Source organism: Phalacrocorax carbo, chromosome 3, assembly GCF_963921805.1.
Source record: "Phalacrocorax carbo chromosome 3, bPhaCar2.1, whole genome shotgun sequence".
Lineage (NCBI taxonomy): Eukaryota > Metazoa > Chordata > Aves > Suliformes > Phalacrocoracidae > Phalacrocorax > Phalacrocorax carbo.
Genome location: NC_087515.1, coordinates 50,305,594 through 50,330,241, shown reverse-complemented (window position 1 = coordinate 50,330,241; position 24,648 = coordinate 50,305,594). Strand labels below are relative to the sequence as shown.

The 24,648-nt window shown below is 38.6% G+C and overlaps 1 protein-coding gene and 1 long non-coding RNA gene across 3 annotated transcripts in view; one reads left to right on the top strand and one right to left on the bottom strand.

Annotated features, from left to right (window-relative positions):
• The window catches only part of LOC135312549 (uncharacterized), a 184,111-nt gene that overhangs the window by 36,918 nt on the left and 122,545 nt on the right, over positions 1–24,648 (top strand). Inside the window, exon 4 of the long non-coding RNA XR_010372130.1 lies at positions 16,606–16,751. This is a non-coding gene — a long non-coding RNA (uncharacterized LOC135312549). The remainder of the gene's footprint in view (positions 1–16,605; positions 16,752–24,648) is intronic.
• The window catches only part of EFEMP1 (EGF containing fibulin extracellular matrix protein 1), a 49,595-nt gene that overhangs the window by 12,143 nt on the left and 12,804 nt on the right, over positions 1–24,648 (bottom strand). For both annotated transcript variants that reach the window (XM_064446864.1, XM_064446865.1), the window contains exon 5: positions 786–908. In XM_064446864.1, coding sequence (XP_064302934.1) covers positions 786–908 — 123 coding nt within the window. The remainder of the gene's footprint in view (positions 1–785; positions 909–24,648) is intronic.

The window sequence follows — 24,648 nt, the reverse complement described above, 5'->3', positions numbered from 1 at the left end:
TTTCATAGTTGTTTTTATTATCTCTGACGAACCTAAGGCTTAAGGCTGCAGTGCCTATAAAAGCAATTCATCCATTGCAATCATGATTAAAGAGGTGTCAAATAAAGGCTGAAGGAGGACTGAAGGAACAGAGTAATGGCATTTCTGCATAACGCCCCCAAATGAGGATGGAATAGGAAAGATGCAGTATTTACACTGCACTTGGATTTAATTTAATGCTCTACTTGTATAGGTCCCAAGGGTGCTGATAGTTTATTTTGGCACAAAGAATAAAGTGTAGTGGTTTATAAGTTGCAAATATCATATACCTACATTCAGAGTTTCCATCCCTTTCATTTATACTCATAAAACTGAGTATTGAAACAGACTGTGCAAGGGGGCTCTGCAGAGCAGGGCTTAGGTCTGTGTGAAGGCAGGGCTTTGTCCTGCAGGTCTGGAGTCAAGCGTCACTGAGGTCAGTGGAAAGACATGCTTTAGCTTGCCGCTACAGTAGACTTAAGGCTCTTTCTGGGACATTAGGCAATACCCCAATATAAACAATAAACACAATGGTAACTATTAGAAAAATTAATTTTGTGAAGTTCAACTCCAAGTGTTGATTATACTTAAAATAGTTTCCAGTTCCATGTTTTAGTGATTAATTATTGCGATAAAGTGATTATTCCTTTGCATTTCAAAGTTATATAGGTATTTTACAGTGCCCATACCTATATGCTTTATGATCAATATAAAGTTTGCAATTGTGGATAATGAAAGAAAATAATTTAGTCTAGAGCAACACTTACCAACACATTGGTCCCCTCGTTTCTGATAGCCTGGAGGACACTGGCAGCTGAAAGACCCTCTTAAATTGACACATACTTGGTCAGCTCTACAGTTATGGGTTCCAGTTGCACATTCATCTATATCTTTATAAAAAAGCAAATGCAGCATTAGTAATAATGTTTACTTAAAATATTTAGCCTGTTGAAATGCTTTACCCATCTTCAAGCTACCTATAAGTAAAGGCAGCAAAGTTCAAATATACTCCAAAGGTGTCACCTCAACGCTTATTCCATTTGCAGGACATAAAATGTTATCAGATTTCTAATAGCTTTTGATTCCGATATACTGCATTTGGAAATATTTTCAGATATGGTTATTTTAAATAATCAGATACTTTTATTTGTCAAATACTATTAAAATTTTTTACTTATAACTATAAAACTTCCTGTAAACTTCTTGCAACTTCATCATATTTTTATCATATTTCAATAATTTTACTTTTTTGGTGTTTCCCCCCCATGCTGGTTGTTTGTTGCATGCTGAATTACTCTGGAAAATTTCAGCAAATGTATTTTGCTTTTTCAAGAATAGGATGAGTTAGAAATATGTTCTTTTGCTAATACTAGAAAGACTCTGGTGATCTTTTTTGCACAGTTCCCGTGCTCCATACTTTGGACAGGGACTTGGAACTTGGTACGTGGTGGCCTTCTCATCAGGAAGAGATCTGCCTCTTGTCACTCCCATAAAAATTCCCCTAATTCGGTCAATATGTTAAAGTCTTTGGAAACAGTTTATGTATGTTTGTATTTGAACAACACAGCTAAAAATGCAAATACTAGACCGATACTTTTCAGTGTAATTCAAGCAGCTTTTAGTTCATGTTAAATGCAGGTTAATACAAGTACAGAAGCAACATTATGATTTTGTCTATTCGTTATAACTCCTGGAGGTACTTTATTATAATTAAACTGCATGTGCTGACAAATAGGTTGCTTAAAATGGAATTACAATTTGCTTTCTCATCTGAACATCCCAAATGTTTGGAGAGCTTTTTATTGTAACCTGACACCATACAGTGAAAGGGCTTTTTAATTTTGGCATTGTATACAATTTGGAGACTCCAGGCTGAATAAACAAATTCCTTAAAACTTATGATCTCTAGTTTACAAATCTCAGCTGACCTCTCTATTTGTATAGGCACTGGGGACGTTAGAACATCACCAGTGGCAGATTCTGGGTGGTGCTTTGGAAAAAATGATGGATTCTTTCTCATAGCAAATGAAAACAATTTTGACCACAAGATTCAATAAAAAATAAACCATCAACAGTTTGAATTAATTCTCAACGTTTGCCCTTTCCCCAAATGTCCAAATATTTTACATATATCCTCTCTTTATCTGACAGGAAAAATAAGGCCTTTTATGTTAGCCTGTTCTTTGCATTTCTGCAAAGTATCAGTCCTAAAGCTGCTGTGTTGATGCAGGACTTGCTGACTGCATTGTTCTGTACTGACAGCTGAAAAGCACATTCTCAGGTGTAAAGACTTTCAGGGACTATAGCTGGCTGCCTCATACCAACCTGACACATCATTAAATGCTTGAGCCAAAGCACGGTGGAGTTCAATGCAAGCCTTTGCAGAGACTTCTCTGGGCTTTGCGTGTACTCCTAGTTTCTAGAAACACTGAAAATAAAATGGCTATAATACTCATACAGCTCAAATCCTTTTTGTTGCAGAGTATACTGGAACAAAGAAAGTTTATTTGATCTTTAGGAACTTCATATATGAGTGAACCTAACATGAGTTCCCTTTTAAGATGGATTAGTTAAAATGCATGAAGTCCTTATGTTGCTGTTTGCATCCATGGCTTGATTTCTGTTTAGCTTAATTTCTATGGAATAATAAGCTACAGCAGCTAAAACGAAGCAAACTAGGTTGACTTATGTGCTCAGGGTCTTTGATTTTTCCAACGGTAAGTTCAGTTTGAAAGAAAAACAATTATTTAGAAGTACTGTTTGATTGCTAGCTGCTTCCTCATTTGGAAACTCTTGGAGGATTCAACATTATGGCCACAAAGTTTTGTGCTTATTAGGACAACCTGTTCTTGAGACTTGTTTCAAGGAATCCTTTAGAGCTCTCCTACGCTTTTTACTCAAGGTAGGATCCCGAATTGGGTTGCATATTAGCTGTGACTACGTCCTGTCTGTCTTCTACATGCCATGAGAATGCATATTGGTATGTGGCGTATTCTTGGTGGGCTTCTGAAGAGCTTTATCAGTGTTGTTACTCTGCATCGTCATGGTACTTTTTGCTATTTTGGCTGTTTTTTCTGGATGGCTTTTGTTGAGATGTGAGACCCTAGACAAGCTAGGGAAACACATACATGGAACAAAGTATTGATGGCAGTTCTTTGAAAACTCCAATCCTCTTTTTTGGTGGACTTTACTGAACTATCTAAGGTAGGAAGTGAAGGTGGACAGGAGAGCAGCCTGTAGCCTTCACTGGGGAAGGGCAGTAGGTTGCCATGCTTGGAGCAGTTCTGTTCACATATCTGCAAAGAAATCAGTAATGTTAGATGAAGGCCTGAAGATCATGTTTAAGTGCTTCAAGGAAAATTTTGTGGGAGGCGAACAACCCGCAGCTAAAAAGGTTTCAGAGCTGGAACATTCAGTTCTGGAATCTCTAGTATTGCAATAATTACAGATATGTCTACTGTTGTGACTGATGCAAGGGTGAGGAAGCGAGTGGAAGATTTCAGTGCTGAAAGCAGTGCCAAATGTGAATTGTATTGGTGTGATACCAGAAGCAGCCCAGCCCTTGTGGAGTTCAGAAAGCAGCACTGGTGGATTTTGCAATATCATGTTGCTGCACAAATCTCTGCATCTATGCCTTTGGTGAGTGAGGCCCAAAAAGAAGTCTTCAGCTTTTTGGCTCTTGATGTGACCTGAATCATCCTCCATTAGTGAAACAATCTTTTTTTGTTGTTGTTTTGTTTTGTGTTTTTTTTTTTTTTTTTTCTAACTGTCCTGAGAGTTATTGGAGCAATAGAGGAGTGGAAGTCACAGGAAGGAAGCAATATCGATGCTGGAGGTCTCCCTGGGATAAGGCAGATCAGCTCCATTTTTTCTCTGAGGTGGCACAGGGTAGTTATCTACCAATATACATGCTTCTCTCCCCACATGAAATAACATAGTCTTACACTGGTGGTGCCAATATTGTTCTGGGATTCCCACTTACGTGTTCATGGTTCTTGAATGGGTGGACTTCTACCTGCAATTGTTTAGGGTCTGACTGATCTGAGGGTTCCAGATTGTATTCCCCGTTATGTCCTCTCTGTATGGAAATCAGTAACTCCCAGGTCTTCGTTTCATTATTCTAAGATTTTCTTTATCCAGTTTATATCAGACTTTTCCAATCCATTGGATTCCTAGCTTGTTTATCATAATTGCACAGTGCCCTCTGATTCTGTGACAGTGATCTGGAAGCTGCATCAATTCCTGCTTTCAGTCTGGATTGATGGCAGTAATACTGGGATGAGATAGCGGTTATACAAAGCATGTGTTTTTCCTTAAATCCCACCACCTCATTCCATTTGATCTTTCTTGAAAAAATCTTGGACTTAAGTGTGAACAGTAAATGAAGGTGTTGGGAATCCATACTTTTGGTTTCTGCTTAGTGCAGACACCCATGACCAGACCAATTTGGTATCTGTGAAGACGTAGCAAGCTGGGGCAAGGATGTGATAGAAACTCCTACAAGAACATCAGAGAGCTCACCAACTTTAATCCTAAGAGCAAGATAACTTTGTCTGACCTTTCCTCTCTAGCACAAATGTTTAATGTGTTATGTGCGTGTGTATTTATAATAATTAAAAAAATTAAAACAAGACACTCTACTGCACACACTTGTATCTCTGGGGAGAGGGTGAAAGAACAAACATGTGACAGATGTTTGTCGTGTTGCTTAATGCACTACTGGAAAGCACTCAAGATACCACAGTGATGAGTGCAGTATAAGAAACAGATCTAGAAAGAAAATAATGGGCTTTTTACAAGCTCATTCTTCAGCATCTTTTCTCTGCATCGTCTTTTCCAAATTTACAGTCATCATGATAAAGCTTGTTTCTGCAAGTGTTTCGACAACTGATGGCACAGCTGAAGCTTCTACCTTAAGCAAGTATCTTGTAAACTGTACCTGAAAACACCCTCAACTCATTCCTCACCAACTTGGTTGTTTAAATTTCATTTCTGTATGTTGTACATATATTTGCTCACCCAGGTAGGCAATTTAAATTACATTGGTAACCCGTTGTGAAATATATCTTCTCCCTTAACATTACCCTTTCTTTATATCTTTCTATTTTTTAATCCCAGCTAACATTTTAAAAGGTTGTGCTGTTTCTACAGAAAAACAAGAGCTGTAAGTGTGTATTAAATTGTTAAACAACCCAAATGGTATTTGATTATTGATGCATGCAACCTGTGAAATATAGACTAATTCTTAAACTCACTGTATCTCTGGATCTGATCTAAGATGTTGCTTGGAATTTTACTCCCAGATGGTTATTCTCTGGACGGTTGCAGTCTGCGTAGTTGGAAAATTTCCTTTGAAATAGCCTGGGTGTCTCTAACAATCCTTTTGCAGATTGATCTTAACTTGAAAATGGAGCTAGGTTACCTTCAGTGTCTTGATCATTGTAAAATTGAACTTGGATAATTATGTAGTCTTTCAATAGGCCATTCAAAAGCAAACTTACTATGGGATTTGTTTGTACTTTAAATAGTTATAAAAACTTAACAACATTCGTAAAATGCATTTGGATTGAGTACTTGAATTTCCATATTTTGTTTGTAGGTGTTCTATCCAGAACACTAGACTGAAAGAATATGACAGTTTCAAAGTCAAGTGCTTGAGGGATTGCAAAGCACAGAATTCAGGTTCTCTGGACAGTTTGAGTTCAGATCCATTAAGCATCATGACAGAGTCTTTAATTACATGAATCTCATTCTGGTTTGGTTTTTTTTTTCCCCCACAGGCTTGGGCTTGGTCAAACCTTACCATTCCCAAAATGGGTTAGGAGGTATGGTCCTCTGTCAAGTTGCAATGATTACTGCTATATAAAAACCTTAAATTGATGTAAAGACTTGGAGTCAATAGAGAAGTGTGAGAAGGAACATTACAGTTAAGGAGACTGGTCTCTCAATTAAATGACATGTAAACCACAATGCTCTTTCAGAGATATTTACGGAAGTCCTCAACTGTACTATGGTAAATATGGCCATCAGACCCCTGTGACTCATCCTAATGTAAATACTGCCTTTTGCAGTAATCTCCAGGGCTATTCTAGAAAGTTCATTTTAGAAGACTTTCATATTGATAACTATCAGCAGGTGAAGATATGCTCTGATTTGTATAGGCTACTGTTTGAAGCTTGCAGGGTGCTACAGAAATAATGTGAGAACCGTGGAGGGCAGCAGAGCTTGCTCCTGTATTCCTTCAAATACGAATCAACTTGCATTTCATAGTTTTAATTCCACAAGCCTCACTAATAGCTATACCCAGTGATTCGCTCATTTTCTAAAAATGTACCCGCTGTCCCTCTTGAAGTGATTTACACAATTATGTCCTTCCATTGCTGACTTTGGCAGCCTGCTCTATTTCAACCACCAGTTGTGTACAAAAATTTTGCCTGATCTGCTTTTCAGCTATAGCTTTCTCTAAATCTAGTGCACCGTTCCCCATTTTAGAGCTAGTTTGCTTTCCACTTCTCTACTGCAACCCATTCTGTCAGGCTCTTATCTACATCCCTAAAATTCTTTCCTAGTCTCTCTTTCCAAGCTACAAACCTGGCTCAGTTCCCTTCACACTGTGACTCATTTTTCCCAAACCCCCTGACTCATGCTGCTTGCTCAGTTATGCAACAGCTTAATCTCTGTAATTTTCTTTGTATTGTTATGAGAAGTACACAAATTCGTGAGATGCATTTCACCAGTGCTTCAAACTTTTGTAGAAACAAATGCAATCAACATCTACCCTTCATCTTATGTAAGCCATGGAAACCTTTTCTTCTCTAGCTCGTACCTGTATATTGTGCTCAGAGCTGGAGAACTGTATTCTTAACTAACTCAAGTTTGTCTTATGCCTGGGATTGAAGTGCTCAGCTTCTTGCTGCTCACTGGCTCTCCACATATTGCAATTTCCTACAGCATCTTCATGCTCACCTTATTTGTGTGTACCTTCATCTGTTCAAACAAGCCACAAGATATTTGGAAGTTGCCTTCTCTGTTCTGGTCTGTAGCAATCTTGTAAGCAGAATATTCCACCAGATCAGAGAGAGGGCTCTTAAAATGACCTGATGGGATCCAAATTCTTATTTCTGCCCCCACTGAGCAGTGCTAATGGACCAGCTTCTGAATGGTTTATACAAATCTAAACCTGGAATGATTCCACCGATGTCAGTGTTGCACTTGTCATTGACTCCAGTGAATCTGTTCTCCATTTGTTTTGAATGTAAACGATAAATATTTTAGTTAATCAGTTTAAATTTTTTGAGTTCTCAGTGTGAGTGAGACCAGAAAATAACTTGGTCTATTTTTCTAATAGATTCATCTGAACTGAAAACACTGCCTCCCACGTGAGCAGTGGCACCAGTGAGTCTGATATTAGACATACAATGATCTACACAGTTCTGCAGGTGTTGTGGACAATTTACTTAACTTCAGGATTCTGTAAAACCTTTCACTTTCTGTCCCCTTCATTAGCTTTCCTTCTGTCTGTGGGACATTGTATATTAGTATTTTTCAGAAATAACCAGCTGAAGGTAAAATACTTGGAGAAATTAGACCACTATAGTTCTTCCATGAGTATGGGCTTATTTTATTTTACCAAATTAAGTATTCTGCCTCTTATTTATGTTTTTTATATTGTTCTTGCAACTGAAGCCAAGCTCACTGCTATGTCGTTTCCTGGATCCTCCCTGATCCTTTCTTACACATAGGAACAGCATTAGCAACCTCCAAATTCCCTGGTTCCCTCCCCAGCCTTAGCAAGCTATCAACAATTTCTGTCAAAGGCTCTTCTATTTCCCTTGCTACTTCCTTCAACATTTGGGATGTTATTCATCTGGGCTGGATGCCCAGACAACTTTTAACTCATTGGTGTTGGGAGGCTGTACTTTGTGGTGGTAGATACCAGTAGAAAATCTGTTACATAACATCAGGTCAGTAGGTACCAAAAGACTAAATATTTGGAGAAATTTCTCACTTCTGGCGTGGCGAAACCTGTTAATACAGAGCCCTGCACTCTAACAGTGCAGTCACTATCCAGTAGTGTCATGAGGTAGCGTCTATAATTCTGTACAACTCTGTAGCAGCCCATAAAATCTCTCTTTATTGCTGGTTTTTCTCTTTCCCTTTTAAATTTTCCTTTAGCCCTTTCATGTTAAGTATATTGGACTGATTGCCCTGGTAACAAGTTTTCACAGTTGAGCGAAGGTAACCTGCACAAATACTTGTTTGCACAGGAAAAATATATGTAAGAGCCAAGACCTACATTTAAGCAAATATGTGAGGTAGAACGTTTAAATTAATGAGATTTTCATGAAAACCAGCACGACTTTTGGTGTGCCGAAACATTTCCCTTCTCAAATTTAAGAGTACAGCAAAGCAAGCTCCTAGTAGATTTGTCTTTTAGTACTCCTGGACATGACGGCACAGCAAAACAAAAGTAATGCAAGGTATTAATGTAGAAAATGTAATTAAAAAAATCAGATGCATTGCAAATTATAGTCCCTTGTGTGATTTCTGTATTCAGACTGCAAAAGTGTTAGCAACTATCATGAATTTGGGAAAGTTACCCAACTGCAGTGACTTCATGAATATGAAAGCATCCTTTTTCTAGTTACTCAACAGAGTTAACAAGGGATCAAGCTGTAATAATCAAGTCTGGACTGCAGTACTTTGTCACAATTATGTATTGTCTTTGGTATGTCCAAACTGAATTGACTTATCCGATAGAATAGCTAAATAAAGGAGTGAGCCATAGCTTTCAGCACTAGAACATCTCCAACATGTATGTTTGGGAGTGGCAGGCAGCTGAAAAGGGAAAAGAAAATAAGGAATGAAGCTTTGAATTGATGCATTACTTCCCTTCTCCTCCACTTTGCCTCCATCTGTGATGCTACCTTCCTTCTCTAGCGTATGCCATGCAGTCTGTAAATTATGCTACGAAAGGTAAATGGCTTTTAATTCTGAGATTTGTTTGACTTGGAAGACTGAGATGCCATGTGTAATTGAACGCCTTTTTTTTCTACCCTCCATCTTAACATAAGACAATACCTGCAACCGTTATGTTCAGGACAGCGTTTCAGTGGTGACTGAGCATCAGTGCTCAAATGTGTATTCTGCTCCTATGCCTTCTGCACAGTAGCTGTCCATGCTGGAAATGGTATGGCAAGCTGAAAAGCCTAATGCTGTATTACAATTTTTACTATGTTGGTCTTTTCCAGGCCCCCACCATTACAAGTTGTGGTTCAACATGTCTTGTAGGAACATGCTCTGATAAAAAGACAAACTTCTTTATCAATCACAACTGTAGTGGATTAAATGAATGTGACACATAAAACACTGTTCAAGTAATATAGTAATTAAAATTATTATCACAAATAAAAGTGCTATGGCTAATATGTCAACATCAGTCTGATACAGGGCCACAAAAACTAATCCCAAAAGACATTTAAGAAGGTTATTTTCTATCCAATGTTACTTCAACCTGTATTCTTAAAGCAAGAATGCGGATATTAATGTGTCTTTGCGTTTAAAGTTTCTCAAAGGGAAGAGTACTTTTCCCCAGTAGAAGACCACAATGTAAAGTATTAGTCTTCCTGTTCATCATAAAAGAAAAGTATTTTATGGTTTTGATTGATCTACATTAATTTAAAACTTGTATTTTCGGCTTTATTTGCTGGCGCCATAAATGGAGCCATACTTGCTTTCAAGTTACAGTCCACTAATTCAGTGCGATGTATCTGCAAGTGTCAGAGGGCTTCAAAATGTGACTTGTCAGAATGGTAAACTCTGATTTACATCGCAATAGCTTATTTTTACTTTCAGTAGAGTATTTCCTGCTGTTGCTTTCTTGTGACATTGTGCTAGAGGTCTAACAACTTGTGCTTTTTTGGTTCATGCCTGCCTAAGTGAGGATCACCCACCCATGATGACCAATACACTTGGACCATACTCAAAAACAACAAGGGTGGATTAAACTATTCTATTATTGCAGATGAAAGAGTTCTCCCCGACATCTGGCATATCATCTTCAAAACTGATATGGAACATTTCCATAAATTCAGCTTAACATTGTTTTTGTGAGAGTTCCAAAGTATTTTTAACATGAAGAAATAGCATGCAAACTAATTTCCTATTTGAAAGTAAATGTCTTGTTCTTATTTCTAATTCACCCAGTTATTAAAAAAAGAAAAGCAAAAAAAAAAAAGATGTTCACTTAACTTGAAGCATACTGTTTTGTTTATTTAAGTTAATGGAAAAGCTAGTCAGTGTTTGATGTAAAGCTGCCCCCTTGCTTGAAAGAAAACCAAACAACTGGTTATGAATTATGAATATCTCCTAATAGTTTCCAGAATTATCTGAAGGATGTTTTTTTTTCTTAATTACATACACTTAAAAGTTCCAAGTTCCCTATTCATTTCCATTTTGTTTATTTCTCTCCTTGGAAACCTCATAAGCATTTTCCTTTAGCTAGGCTTGACTGAACAAAATATTACTGCTACAACCTGTAATATTAGGGAAATAAAGGCCTGAAAGCTCACTGCGGTTTTTAATTAGGAAGTTGAAGAATCACTCATTAAATCTTTGCAAGCCTTTTCACAGCACTTACACTGACAGCTGCTGGGTCCCTGCAAAGGAAAACACAAGCTTCTACTTAAAAAGTGTGCTTCAGAGCACACTTTAAAAATCACCTTGTATTCGGAGACAATGCAGAAAACAGTTCCTGCAAAAAATCTTGCTTTTCTTGTGTGCTGGCATGGTTTCAACTGTTTTATTCCTAATCAGATCACTCCTCTTGTGAGGAACCACAGTGTCTCCTTACGGTGAGGGAGGCATCTTCACGTGGGAGTTGCTGGAAAGGTACTGCAATGGGGGATGCAGTCTGTTGGAAAACCTAGTCTGTCTGTGTGGCCCTACCATGTCGTCTGACAGTAAGGGCAGGTAGGTATCCCCTGAACAAAATTAACACAGCAAGCAAAGTGATGCACTGAGCATAAACAATGGGATGTCCAACCCTTGCCTGAAATACAATAGCCTGATTTCTTTTGGTAGTGAGTGCATAGCTCATCAGCGCACAATTTGCTAACTTAAGAAACAAGGGACATTAAGATATAAGTACCTTAAGATATGACACAAGGGACTTAAAATATTTGATTTAAGGGACTAATTTTATCAATAAAATCTTATTCTCCTTCAGCCTCCGCAGGCTGAATGAGCTGTTTTAGGAATCATAACTGTAGTTCCCAAGCTGAGAACACTGAAGTTCAAGTTGAGTTCAATAGCAACTATCAGAAGGAGAAGGCTTATCTAAATGACGATATTGTTTTTAGCACTAATCATCCTATCTGTTGGCAGTACCAACATATTGCAATCTCCACGGCTCCCTACGTAAATAAGCAGATTCCTGATGCCGTTCCAACTTGAGAAATGCCTTTGAAGGCATTATTTAGTAATGAATTTTTCCTACATGGTTATATGATCCTTCTAGCGTGTTGCTGTATGTACCCACAGATGCCTTGCTTTGAAGAAATTCATCTAGAACTTACTTTCAAAGTATAATTGGTGGGCATCGGTCTGTTTTTACCTTCTTGTGAAATAAAGAAATTCACTTTCACGCCTCCTACAACTTTTGAATGATAGAACAATAAAAGCAAATTATGGAAATAGTACTTAAAAAAGACACAGGGGTTGACCCGGTCCAAAATATACTCTAGGGATGGGAGAGTATATGGGAAGAGCTGGGATAGAAATGCACAATATTCAGGTTGCACAGTACAAGCAAAGTGAAGTGAAATGGATGTGTAAAAGTTAGATTCCTGTGGCAATATCAGTTTGACTGTGCTACAAACAAGCAGTGTTATATGGTACTGATCTAACAAAACCATTAGAAACAGTATCTTCTAAGTTTTTGTTTGTCTGTCTTGCCTTAATTCCCATTAGCTGGCTCTCCATTTGAACTTAACTGGAAAATCCAATTTTCCATGTAATTTTTCACAATAAGAGAGCTTAAAATGAAGGTTTAAAAATTCTTTGAAAAAGAATAGATACAAGAGGCAAAGCCAGGCAGGATCAAAAGAGAGGCAGAAGCACCAGGGAAAAATACACCTATTCTTTGAAGGTAAAAGGAAAAGAAAAAAGCAGTATGAATATTTATGAAGGAAGAAAAATGAACATTGAAGTTAAAAAGATGTATCATGACAGAGGTGGCTACGTGTGGAGGCTAAAGACAAAAAGTAGGGGGGAAAAGCAAGGTACATGCATAAGAACACTACTAAAGTAGCTGCTTCTCACTTACAGAAATAGTGTGTGTTAAACACTTTAACTCAAGACTAGCAGTGTGATCTGGTTAGATCACCAAGGTGTTTTCAATGCTCGGTTTTTGACTGGAGAGCTGGTAAGTACCTGCCAATATCTGTATTTTGCTGCTGTTTTTCTGCTTCGAAGTATAACCAGAGCTGTTAGAAGAATATCTACTAGCAAGTGCCAAGGTGGTATGGTGTACCATGTGTAGTGCCGGAGAACATGTCCTGCTGTGGTTGCATGTGCCTGGGACATGGCGAGAGCAAGATGTGAGCCCAAGGGAGGCTATGGTGGGCTGCGGGCAAAGCTGGGACACACCAGAAGAGTAACTGAAATAAGTTGAGGGTGTGCAGTCTACTGAAGATTGTAAGTTGGAGCGGTGCTCGGGAAGTATTTGTTGTTCTTTCAAAAACCTGACAAAAAACAACTTAAAACTGAAAATTATTATTATTTTTGGCCCCAAACTAAGAATTTTCTGGGGTTTAGCCACATTTTTTCTGTGTTTGGGAACAAAAAAGCAAAAAGACACCAAAAAATACTTTGTTCCTTCAATGAGCCAGTAATAAATAAAAACTAACATTTTGAAAAACAGAAGTTTCCTTGGGAAAAGAGAGTTATTTTTTCTTCCAAAATTACTTTGCCTTAAAATTGTGATTAACTCTGCTCTCAGGCTAAGGATCTGACTTCCCAGCTGCCTTTAAGCAATCAAGTAGAAGTAGCAATTGGGCCAGCTTTTTTCTTTTTTCTTTTTTCTTTTATATTTTCTTCCCTCTGGTCTTTGGCTGGGAAGTTACATGGGTTTGCCTCAGAATAGATTCTGTGCTACCATAATCCTGGCACTTTTCACTGAAAATGAGATTTCGGCAGTTCTTCCTAGAGTAAGTAGAGTACTCCTGACGTCTGCTTGCAGGGCTGTTGGGATGGTGAAATGGAGCAACCTGCTTTTGTTTGCCTGAGCATGTGATTTTATTTTTTTTTAATACCTTGTGATCTACACAGACTTCTGGCGAAGCTTTAAACATTAGTTTAAGAAGGGAGTGGCTATCATTTGTTTAGAAAATAAATAGGAAAAAGTAGGCCAAATACCAGTAAAGTTCCAGTTTTCAAATATTAAACTAACACACAACATCGCTGGCCTGAAAAGGTCACATGAAGTGGGAGAAAGGATGTATTTAGACTGATTGCCAGGCAGGACGTGGGATCTCTCACTGACTTGGCAGTAGATACTTCAGCTCTATTTGCTATTAGTGCTGTTTCTAATGCTCCTTATTTGCTACGTACTTAAGTTTGACAAGATCCATGCTTTATTTACCAGTATTTACAGGGTATTAAGCAAGTGTGTAAATCTATTCAGAGAGTAACCAAGGCCTACACTGCTCCTTTTTTTCTGCTTTGTATTTGGTTAGTAGACAGAATGCTCCGAAACCTGGAAAAATGGAAGTTTTGAGGGGATTTCCTTTGGGGTGTGCTATCAGATAACAAGGTTACTTGTAACATCTTTAAACTTGCTAAACATGATGGAAGAGGGCCCTTTGCTTCCAAACTTGTCAGTGAGAGTGAAGAAAGAAATGACTACTTAAACTACAACAGAGCCATTACAATTTCTTTGGAAGAAATCTTAAGATTTAATGAAATGTAAGCATCCCTTTCTGTGGTCTGACTTTAGGGTACTTGGCTAGCGTAAAGTAGAAAACCTAACGCAGCAGCTAAATAATTGCTGCCACATCTTCTAAGCACATCATTATCACTGCTGGATGAGATGAAAGGTATTTACAAGTGAGAGTCTGCCAGGAGAACAGTCAGCACAAGCTTGATCCAGCTCCAGCTGTAATCAATAGGAGCCTTCAACTAAACTAGAGCTTAAAGAACAAACTAACTTCTTTTTGAAATGTATTACGCTTCAAACTTTGCAAAATTAAGCCTGGAGATCATCAGAAGTGAGATGCAGAGGGATTCGGTGCCTAACAAAGCCCCTTGTTTTACTCCATGCATTCTTTGATGGTTGTCAAAATTATACTTTCCACTCTGACAACTCAAGCCCACTTTTTTTTCCCCCTCCCCCTTAAATCTCCCACTTTTACTTTCCTCCTGTTTTTCTTTCCCGATTCCTCTGGGTTCTGCCCTTCTAATTTTTCAAGGCAGAGAATGTGCCTTTGTTTGTGAAGAGCAAAGCGAGTTTATGCCACCCTATTCATTATATTTATGAATCATATCTAACTGAATTTTTCCCATAGCCCAAAGGTGGCTGTTTGCCCAAAGGCGCTGCTCTCAGTGCCTGTATTTTCTATTTATAAGGTGTATTTTAGTTTACATCAGAAGCTGAGGGAAAGACTTCTGCTTGATATCACTTCTGCCAAATGAAACCCACAGAGAATCTGTGGCCAACGGAACTCTGTACAAAAGTTGTCTGGGCTCTGTAATTTTGTTCACGTGGGTGCATGGTAGTATATGTTAGTTGCCAATAAAAACAATCTAAAATAGATACAGCACTGTGCAAGTCTCGGGATGATCTTAAAATGTACAGAACACAGGTAAGCGAGCACTGGGAGAGAAACACACTTTTCAAAACACAGTTTGGTGAGAAAACCAGCTTTTGCAAGATGGTCATGAAGGGACAAGAAGCTCCTCTGAGCTTCTACTCTGTGCAAGTTGATGAAATTCCTGAAAGAGTAGTTTACAACCAAATTAAAGAAAATTGTTGTTTTTGAAACTATTTGTGGTTGTGACAAAGTGTGGGCGCTCCCCAGACCATGTTGATGTTAAGCAGGCAGTATAGACAAGGACATTGAGGAATTAACTGTTTCAGTCCTCAAAGGGGTACACCAATATTAACAACTGCTCAACAAAAGACCCGGAGTCTTTTGGCTCTGGGTCGCTGGCAGGCATTGAAAAGCACCAGCAGGATGGAGCCTGCGTGTAGGAGGAGACCTACTGTGCAACAGTTGTTAGTACAGATGCCCATCCAAACCAGGCTTCTTGCCTCCAGAGACCTGCAGGAATAAATAGGAGTTGACTTCGTAGCTAACATGGGGAAGGAATGGGAAGTAACAAGCCCTGACGGATTCACCGGACAAGTTTTTTAATACTTTGTGGCATAAGACATTTTTCTCTTGCTCCTGGCTCCAGGAAGAAGTCGGAAGCTTTAGCCATCCTTCCCAAAAAGGTAGCATTAAGGCCCTTCCTTCTCTTAATCTTTTTTTCAGAAGGTATTTTGCTTGGTTTTCAGTCTATTCTATCCCCTCTTTAAAAGACATGAGGTCCCAGATTTTTATTTTCTTGCAAATTGACTGTATGAGCTAATTGCCAAGGACATGTAGCCTGTCTCGGCAATTCTGAAGGATGCCCAGAACATTATCAGTACATTGCTCAGCATAACTGCTTCATTGCCCGGTTGTCTCTAGCTCTAAGTAGAGAGTCATAAAAGTTAGATTAAAATCTAATCTAGCCTCTCCATGACCACTGCAGAGTTTAACTAATGAGCACAAGCCTGCAGGGGAACATAAGGGCCTCATATGCTGTTGAAAACAGGCCAATATTGGTTGGTCAAAATAAATTTTGCTCATAAATTCTTGCAGGATGGGAGAAGAGATTTCTCAATTTAGACTTCCATCAAAGCTATTGGAAAAAGCTGTCAATCACACTCAAGGTTTTCATAGATGTCTTGCTGCCTCAAATGCCTTCCAGATGGATTTAATTCCAGTATGACTGATTGTCCACTCAGCTTTGCAGCTGTGCACTTCAGGGGGAAAGTCCATGCCATGCTCATTCATCTGCTGGATGGCAAAAAAAAAAAAAAGACTAGTGGCTCTTTCTTCATGAAGTGCTATCTTCCAATAACTGATGAGGCAAGAGATGAACTGACAGAAGATGAACCTAGGGGACACTCATTATATCAAAGTAATTAATGCCAAGAGCAAGGAATGAAATTAAAAGGTAAAGCGAGGAGGTATGTACTGAAGCATTAGTGAGACGGTCTATTTATAGTGGAGGAAAAGTAAACATCTGCAAGTGTGTTAATTTCTCACCAATAGGGTAAGAGGGAGAATTGCTTAAAATTCTCAAGCTGAAGGGTTTTAAAATAAGTTTTTTGGTAATTTAACCAACCCTATTATTATTTATGCTACTATGATTTTTGTTAGTTTGAATAACCCAAACCACTGTTTGCAACATTAAGCCTTCTCCTAGCCAATCAACTTCAAATTTATTGCATAAGCTTAGGAGGTCTAACATGGTTCTTGTATTTCTCTGTGCTGTTAGCTTACAGAAGCCCTCGTCACGGATAAGTATTCCACTGTTCTGCTGATATGCAAACTCTGAACCAAAAGGTAGCGCCACTTTCAAACAACCTACAGTCTAAGAGAGGAGAGAGCAGAAGGTTTCAAAGGACCGCAAGAACCAGTCCGGTAGGTAACAATATCTGTGGCCTGCAAAGATTTTTTAAAAGCTTTTGCAAAATATAAGATTTCCAAACAGCGATTACTGAAGAGGAGGGGAAGTTTTTTAAATGACTGTAAACATGTAGGTGTAAGTAGCTTGAAAACTTTCATATATAGGATCTAACCAACTCCATTGATTTAGAGGCCAGTTTTAACTAATCAGATGTTGCCAATAAATATGCAAAACACTAGTGGAAGACCAACGACAAGATTGGCTTCTAGCAGTTAGCTGAACGCCTTCTGTAGCTAGGTTTTGAATCTAAACATTTAGGATCTAACAGACTATTAGTATGCTGTGGATATTTCATGGATGGGCCAAAAGATCAATATGAAGGAAGATAAATAAAACGTCTCAGATAATTACAAAATAGGATCTTCTGAACTGATTTCAAAATTCCAAAAACATCTGAGAGGAATGAAAACTACGTCATGAAGTTTCTTGTACCCTATTATTTTAAAACGGACTGGGAAGTGTTCAGTGTGTTTTAGGATCAAGTCCAAATGATTTTTAAGAAGTTAGGTCTCATTTTCAATGAAAGGAAAATAAAAAGGAAGCAAAGCATAATAGATAAGTAATGGCCGAATACATATTAAAACCAGAAATCTTTTCAAAGCAAAGAACACTGATCTCTTATCTACAGAATGTTCAGTAAATAGGTTAATTCTGCATATTGACCTAAAACTTAGCCTTGATTTAGTATTTTTCTTATTTGTGCAGTAATCTTTATTTACCCCATAAGGCTCCACACTTATTACATGTACATGTGCTTGCCCAAAATGTCCAGTAGTAGAGAGCAAAACCTCTTGAGCCAGAAAATGAATCTGAGAAGTTTATGTAACAAACTCTGTGTGACCATAAAGCTACGTGTCGTTCTGTCCCAAACCAGTCACGTCAGCTACATTGTTCTGCTCCTCATAATGGAGAAAATGTATCTGATTTTCAGGTCATAACGATTTTGCAATTCAAATTCTAGAATGGATAAGATTTTATTCAGAGGATGCTGAGGAGATGATTATTTTAGTCAAGCCAGGCATCGCTTCCTACAGAAGTGGCATGAATTATCTAGTTAGTAAAAGTGACAATAGTTTTTTCATCTGGCACTGTAAACTGTTCACAATCCTATTTAGAGTCACCATAAATCACAAACTGTAAAGTATCTAGTTCCCTGAAGGAGCAGCTTTATTTCATTAACATTTTGAAACTCACGTTGTGATGTTGTTAACTGTATAGTAATTTATCCGGGATCACAGTGTGAATCGCTGTTTTGAGTCAGTTTTTGGCGCTTGTTGCCAGTTTAAGTAAAGAAAAGCGGAAGAGAGAATAAAGAATTAAATAAACACAAAAATGACGTGAAGGGTATCTAAAAGGGACAGTACTGCTAGATGTGAGGTAAGCTGGGATACTCAGCAGATTTATCTGAAAACTATGTCCCAGCAATTTAACTGCAAGCTGAGTAAACAGCACTGTTCCTTCAGATCAAGACTACTCCCTCCTATACTTTGAAGCATTTCCTACCCACCCATGAATAGGCTCGGCCTGTGCTTGGTATTGCAGGCTTGCTCTGGCAAGTTTTTACTGAGGGTTTTTAAAATAAAAGATCCTAGCAACAAGGTGAAGGACTAATTCAGGACAGCATTCCTATTCAGGACAGCATTAAGTAATTGTGTAAATTTAGGCACGTGCAAAGATGTCAGCGAAATTGTTGGGATCCAAGCATGTGCTTTAAATGCTGGAACACAACTAAATGTCTCTTAATATGACACCTCGAAGTATAAGCAGTGCTTTTGTTCATTAAAATTGGTCTTGATATACTTTCAGTACTTTAAGAAGTTTAGGCACTAGCTATGAAAAAATTGTTGCATTTATTCAGAGCTTTGCACACTAAGCAGCACAGACACAGATCAGTGAAACTACATTTTTCCCCGGTTGGCGATACATATAGATTTTTTTTTTTCTTTTAACAATCTGAAACTGAAAAAGCTGCAGAGATTCACTTGCAGCAAGAGCTGGGCCACAGGAGACTGGGAAGGACATTCAGCCTCTCGCTAGCTAGTCTGCTTTCCATGAAAATGTTTGTGCTACTCGGGGCTGCCCAAGAATTGTGTTACTTTCCCTTATACACTTCCTCACCTTCGCCCTTTGTAAGAAAACAAACCAGTCTTTCCCATAAATATAGCACAGTTTTATAAAAATTTTAGTTTTGAAAAATACAGTAGCAAATAGTGATAGGTAAAACCCAGGAAGGTATGTTTTTTATTTTTATTGAGGAAAATAGAGTAAAGAAGGAATGCAAGCCAAATGTTTAAAAGTATGAAGATTGAAGGCTTTCTCCTGTGAGTGCTTTTGCTGCGCGTGTGCATACAGTGCCTTCCAGAAGGAAGCTTTCACTGGTGACTGGTACCCTCTCTGTGCTACAGCCAAATGAAATAAATAGATCTAAACAGTCTGATAAGCAAAACTGAGGGACCAATACAAATGAAAAATGCAGGGGTGTGTGTGTAAGAGAAAGTCTGCATCTTCAGCACGTGTCTTTTGCCTGTCTCTATCTACCCAGGGTGAATTGAAAGGAGGGGTTCTGATTGGATATAAGCAAAAATCTTTTTCACCATTAGGGCCGTCAAGAAGTGGAACAGGTTGCCCAGAAAGGCTGTGCACTCTCCATCCACAGGGGTTTTCAAGACCTGACTGGATAAACCTCCCTGGTCTGAGGGTCTGATGAACTTGGTCTGACCTCAGAGCTGAGCCTGCTTTGAGCAGGATGTTGGACTAGAGACCTCCTGAGGTCCCTTCTCACCTGAATTATTCAATGATGCTGTAAATGTACTCTAAGCTGGTAAGCAGAACGGAGAACTCTACTACCTTTCTTTCCTCTGACTTTCTACATATAGCATTCTTCGGGCAGTAGTTGAGTCAAGTGAGGTTTCTGATTAAAACATTTATGGAGGCTGAGTCACAGAACTTTTTTTTATGCAACCTAAGCACCAAACTAAATAAATTCAGGACAGCTGTGAACTGAGAGAAAAAAAAAAAAACCTGTAAGGAAGCCATTTGGTCATCACTGGACTAAATTGTGAAATTAGTGCTAAGAATAGTTAACAATGGGACATAAGCATTTGATTTTTCAAATTAAGGACAAATGATAGGAATGGAAAAACCTGCATATTATCATCCCAGTTTTTAAGGGCTGTTGTCTACTCAGCCCATCCCAATTGCATCCCAACGGGACAGTAATGCTGTCTTGAATCAGAATTTGTGTGACAGAGACAGTTCTGTAACTTTATGCCATAAAGTTGGAGTGCGTGTTAGTTGGCATGTTGCGTGAGCTTCTGCGGTGTTCTGTAAAGACTGTCTTGAGCTGATCCAGGCAGATCCCACAGCTGTCCCACTTGGGATGTTACGGCCAAATTAAAAAACAGTTTTGTGTCGCCTTTTTGCTATTTTTCATGTTTTTAGACACTTAGGATCGTTCTTTCTGGCTGAACTCCCTGAGTGGCCATTCAGACTGTGAAAATCCCAATTGGTCCCTTTGGTCTCTTTAATATTTTGCTTTCAGCTTAATGATCATAGCTGTCGTAGGAGTGTGACTCCACCCTGAGGACAAGGCGCTGTGAAATGGCTCCTTAGCCCCTGTTTGGTCACAGATGAGGCATGCGTATGGAGCCCCCGGGGCTCCCACAGCATCTACGAGCCAGAATTTGCTGAGGCCAGTTTTTGGCTAGGTTGGACATGACAGATGCAAAGAATGATATAAGCTGCTGCTGCTGCTGCTGCTGCTTTTGTCCCAAATACAACACTAAACACAGCAATTATGTTGTGTAAAGGGCGTGCTTGTGAAGGTACACAAGTGCATGCACCACTATGCTGTTCAGAGCAGGACAGAACTCCTTCTACATGAATATGTTGTCCAGAAGAATGGAGCCTAAGTAAGGCCCTTGAAAGCTGTGGCAGTATAAAATGATGTCACTGAATTTCAGTGTTGCATGCTTTTCCCCCCAATAACAAACTGTGAGTCCTGTAATGAAAATGTTCTGATATTAATACCTGATTTCTTTTCAATATAGAAATGTTTTAAATTGTGTTTGACAGCTAACAGTCAGAGCAGATTATTTATACATCACTTTGTCAGAATTACAGAAATTTGTTTGAATCTTGATGGTTTTAATTTTCAACAGAATGACACTTAAAAGTCTCAACCTTCTGCAGCTTGTAGGGCAGGGAATGGTTCCATTACGATACTGCACATCTGATGTCCACCAGACTGATTAATCAAAGCTCTGGGGAATGAGCTTTATGCTCAGTCCACAGATAGCAGTCCCCAAATGCAGAAAGATGGAAAATTTAACACACTACACTTTCTCAAATTGGGCATGAGATGCCTCAGAAGGGTACAGATATTGCCAATCAACTTTCCAGCAATTAATATAATCCTGACATCCTTTAATAACTAAAGATTACCTTAAACACATACATTAGGTTTGTTATCTCTTTCAAAAGTTGTTCTTTTTTAACTTCTGGTCTCACTTAACTTAAACTGTTCTTAAACTGTTGGCCTCCCTCATATCCTAGAGCAGCGAGTTCAGGAAGCGTTTCCTTTTCTGGGGTCTTCTGACCACCTTTCATCATCATAAACAAAGTTTTGAATTACTGTGTTTCAAAGTGGGAAACAGCAGTTGCAAGTCTGCTTTCTCCAACCCCGTCATTATTTCTGTATGGTTTTGCCACGCTTATCTCATTTTCTTCGTTGTTAAAATCTCTCCTCATCCCTAAACTGTCACTTTCTCCTGCTGTGAGCTGCTCTTATTTTGCAGAATTCCCCTTGAAATGGGCTGAGCAGTACTGCAAACAGCCACGCTCCTTAGGAGCTATTTGATAGGTAAGAAAATCGAGCAAGTGAACTGTTTCTGCATCAGGAACAGCCACTCGCATAGCTCCAGCTTCTCTGCTAGCTGGGGAATCCCCCAGGAAGCTTTCATGAGGGTGGAGAAAGCGGAGACAAGATCAAGGCTAGTGCTCTAAAGCTGTGCTTAGGGGAAGAGGCTGAGGGTGTTCGAGGGTGTTGCTGGGTGGATCTCCTTGGCTAGTTTCTGGTTTTGGCTTTATTACATGGCTGTGCTTTCAATTTATTTCAAAGGTGCCTGGAGCCTTATAAATCTGCATACATAGTAAGAAGGAGATTCTCTTCACAGTGAATACTGAAATTCAGTGAAATCATAATGGAGAGAACATTTTGATTTAAATATATAACAAAGCAACCTTTTCATATCTTCTAGAAATGGAGAATTTTCCCTTTATAGGCTTATAGAGCCTTCTGACTGAGGAATACTTTATCTTGGAACACACAAAAAAAGCAGCCCCCTCTCCAAAATAATCATTTGCTACATGCTGAATAGTAGATTAAAACTTACAAATATGTTTTCTGGAATGTTTAAGTAATGGTCAAACAGTGTTTATGATGGGAAAAACTGATGGTTTTCTTCTGCACCCAACTTTTGCAGTGCACAAGCCACATCAGGAGGATGGTTACAACTCTTTCAACTCAGGCTCATTTGAGCTGTAACGCTCTCCTGCTTCTGCAAGGCCAGCATCCCAAGAGATGCTCAACTGGTACAACGTTGCTGACTTAAGGCTGTCATTTTTTTATCCGCTTGCACAGTGTCCTCTGCATTAGGTAAAAAATACTAGGCCTAGAAGCATCGGCAATATCGTCTTTACTTAGGGTCTTGTAACCATCCGGAACTCCTTTTCTACTCAAGTAACATACAAAGAATGAGCTGGAAAGAAAATCTGTCTTGATCCTTCACATTAAGATAGATAAGACTGAGAAATATCTAGGTGCAGAGTAAACGCAAGCAGAATGACTTCAGATAAGAATGTGTTTTTTCTTTACCTCTGGGAAACGGGAATGACTTTTGGATTCTGCACTCTTCTGTGATTTAGTCTCCAAAAGCTTCTGGGAGGAATAAAGCCTACAGGGGCAGATCAGTGGCTGCTCCAAAGCATTGCTTATTTCTGATGTGACTATGTGCTAACTACAACACTGCCTATTGAAATATTACTGCTTTTAATGTGCCTGAAGTGTGACAGGCAGTACACTGTTTTGTCTGGTTCACCTTTATCATCTAAAGGCGATGTGGAGAACTTGTTCCTGATAAGAAAGGCCCTTGAAAACAAAGTAATCTACTGAGAAAGTGCTTTAAATACTACAAGATATAGAAGTACAAGTAAGATCTGTTAACGCAGGTACAAAACAAAATACTTTCAAACTCGGTGTAGAACTCGGTAACTACTTTTTTAAGGCACCTGTCAAATATCTATTTCTTGAAATGATGCTATCTTTATCAACCTAGATGAACCTTCTCCAAATACTGAACTGGGGTTTTTTTTTTTTGCTTCTAGATGTGTATTTAATTCCAGCTCTTTTCTACTGCAGCCCAGATATCAAAAATTCTCCACTGAGTAAGTCTAGACAAGAAAGAAATTGCTTTTTCCATCTTTCTGATAAGCTAGGTTGAGTCAGCTAAAATCACACTTAAATTTCTGCTCACTTTGCCATGTTTTATTCCTTTCCTCTGTGCAAGGCTGTTATTAAATGTCAGCTTATTGGCAACCTCTTTAAAACCATACAGAAAATTGTTACCTGTCAAAAGTCCTTGCATTTTCTAATTCTAACTACTTCGGTTAGAATAGGCAGCTGTTACAGTATTGATAAGGATCACTTTTTAAATTGTTAATGCTGAGAAATATGCAGTAATTGATTATCCATATTACTGGGGTTTTTTTTGCATCATGGTATTTTTTTCATCCCATAAGATGCCTTATCTTTTTGCCCTTGATTTCTTTAACTCTTGTGAATTTTAAGTATTGAAAACCGAACTTCTAAATCTTCATATAAACCCCAGTTCCACACAGCAATCTGACTTCTCAAAGTTTTTCTTTTGGTGCAAGCAACAGCTGGTGGTGGAATTTAGGTGCCAATATTATCAAAGTAGTTGAGATTATTAGTTACTCAGAGGCCAGCAGAAAGCTGGCAGAAGTTCTCCTTTATAAAGACCATCTTTTTCAAACAAAAGATTAATGGGTAGACAGTGACCAATTACTTTGAAAACTCAGGCTGAAGATTTAACTGGTGTTAATGGACAAAAAACATTCCTGAGCCAATTCAGGCTTGAAACTTCAAAATCACCGTACCCTCCATTGCTTTCGCTATCTATTGAGGTTTGATTGCACACATTATGACCAGTTACCTGTTAACAGAAATCCCACCCATGCAGGCATATGCATATAAAAATCCTTGAACAAGTTCTGTTTGTACTCAGGAAACTACATTGAACATCTGTTCAGGCATGGACTAAACATGCTCAAGTGCACTGTCAGATTTGCTTATATCATATCATACTGGGTCACGCATTAGAATAGAAGTTTACTCCAGATTAAAAGAAAGTTTGTAAAAGAAAGCTCAGCCATGTCTTCTCTTTTCGAGATCTGTTTTGAATAGGCTTAAACGATGTCTAGGTATGTCCACTCAAACGCATACTTTTTTTTTTAAATCAGGAATTAATAAAGACAGATTCAGAGCTTCCCAAAGTAACCATCTCTTCCCGGGAGATACACCTTCATCCACGGAATTGTTTATCATCCTATTTAGGAATTTTACCTATTTCTGTGGTTAGCCATCTATGGTCACCACCACTATCATTGACCAGACAAGTACTATTTTTCCCACCTCCTGAAAACTAGTGTGGTGACAGTAAGAAATGAAAGTAAGAAAGCTGTGTAAAAAACCAACAAAACAGAAATCCAAAAAAACAACCAACCAAAAGCAACAAACAACCGCCCACCTTCTAACTGCAGAATAGTTACAGG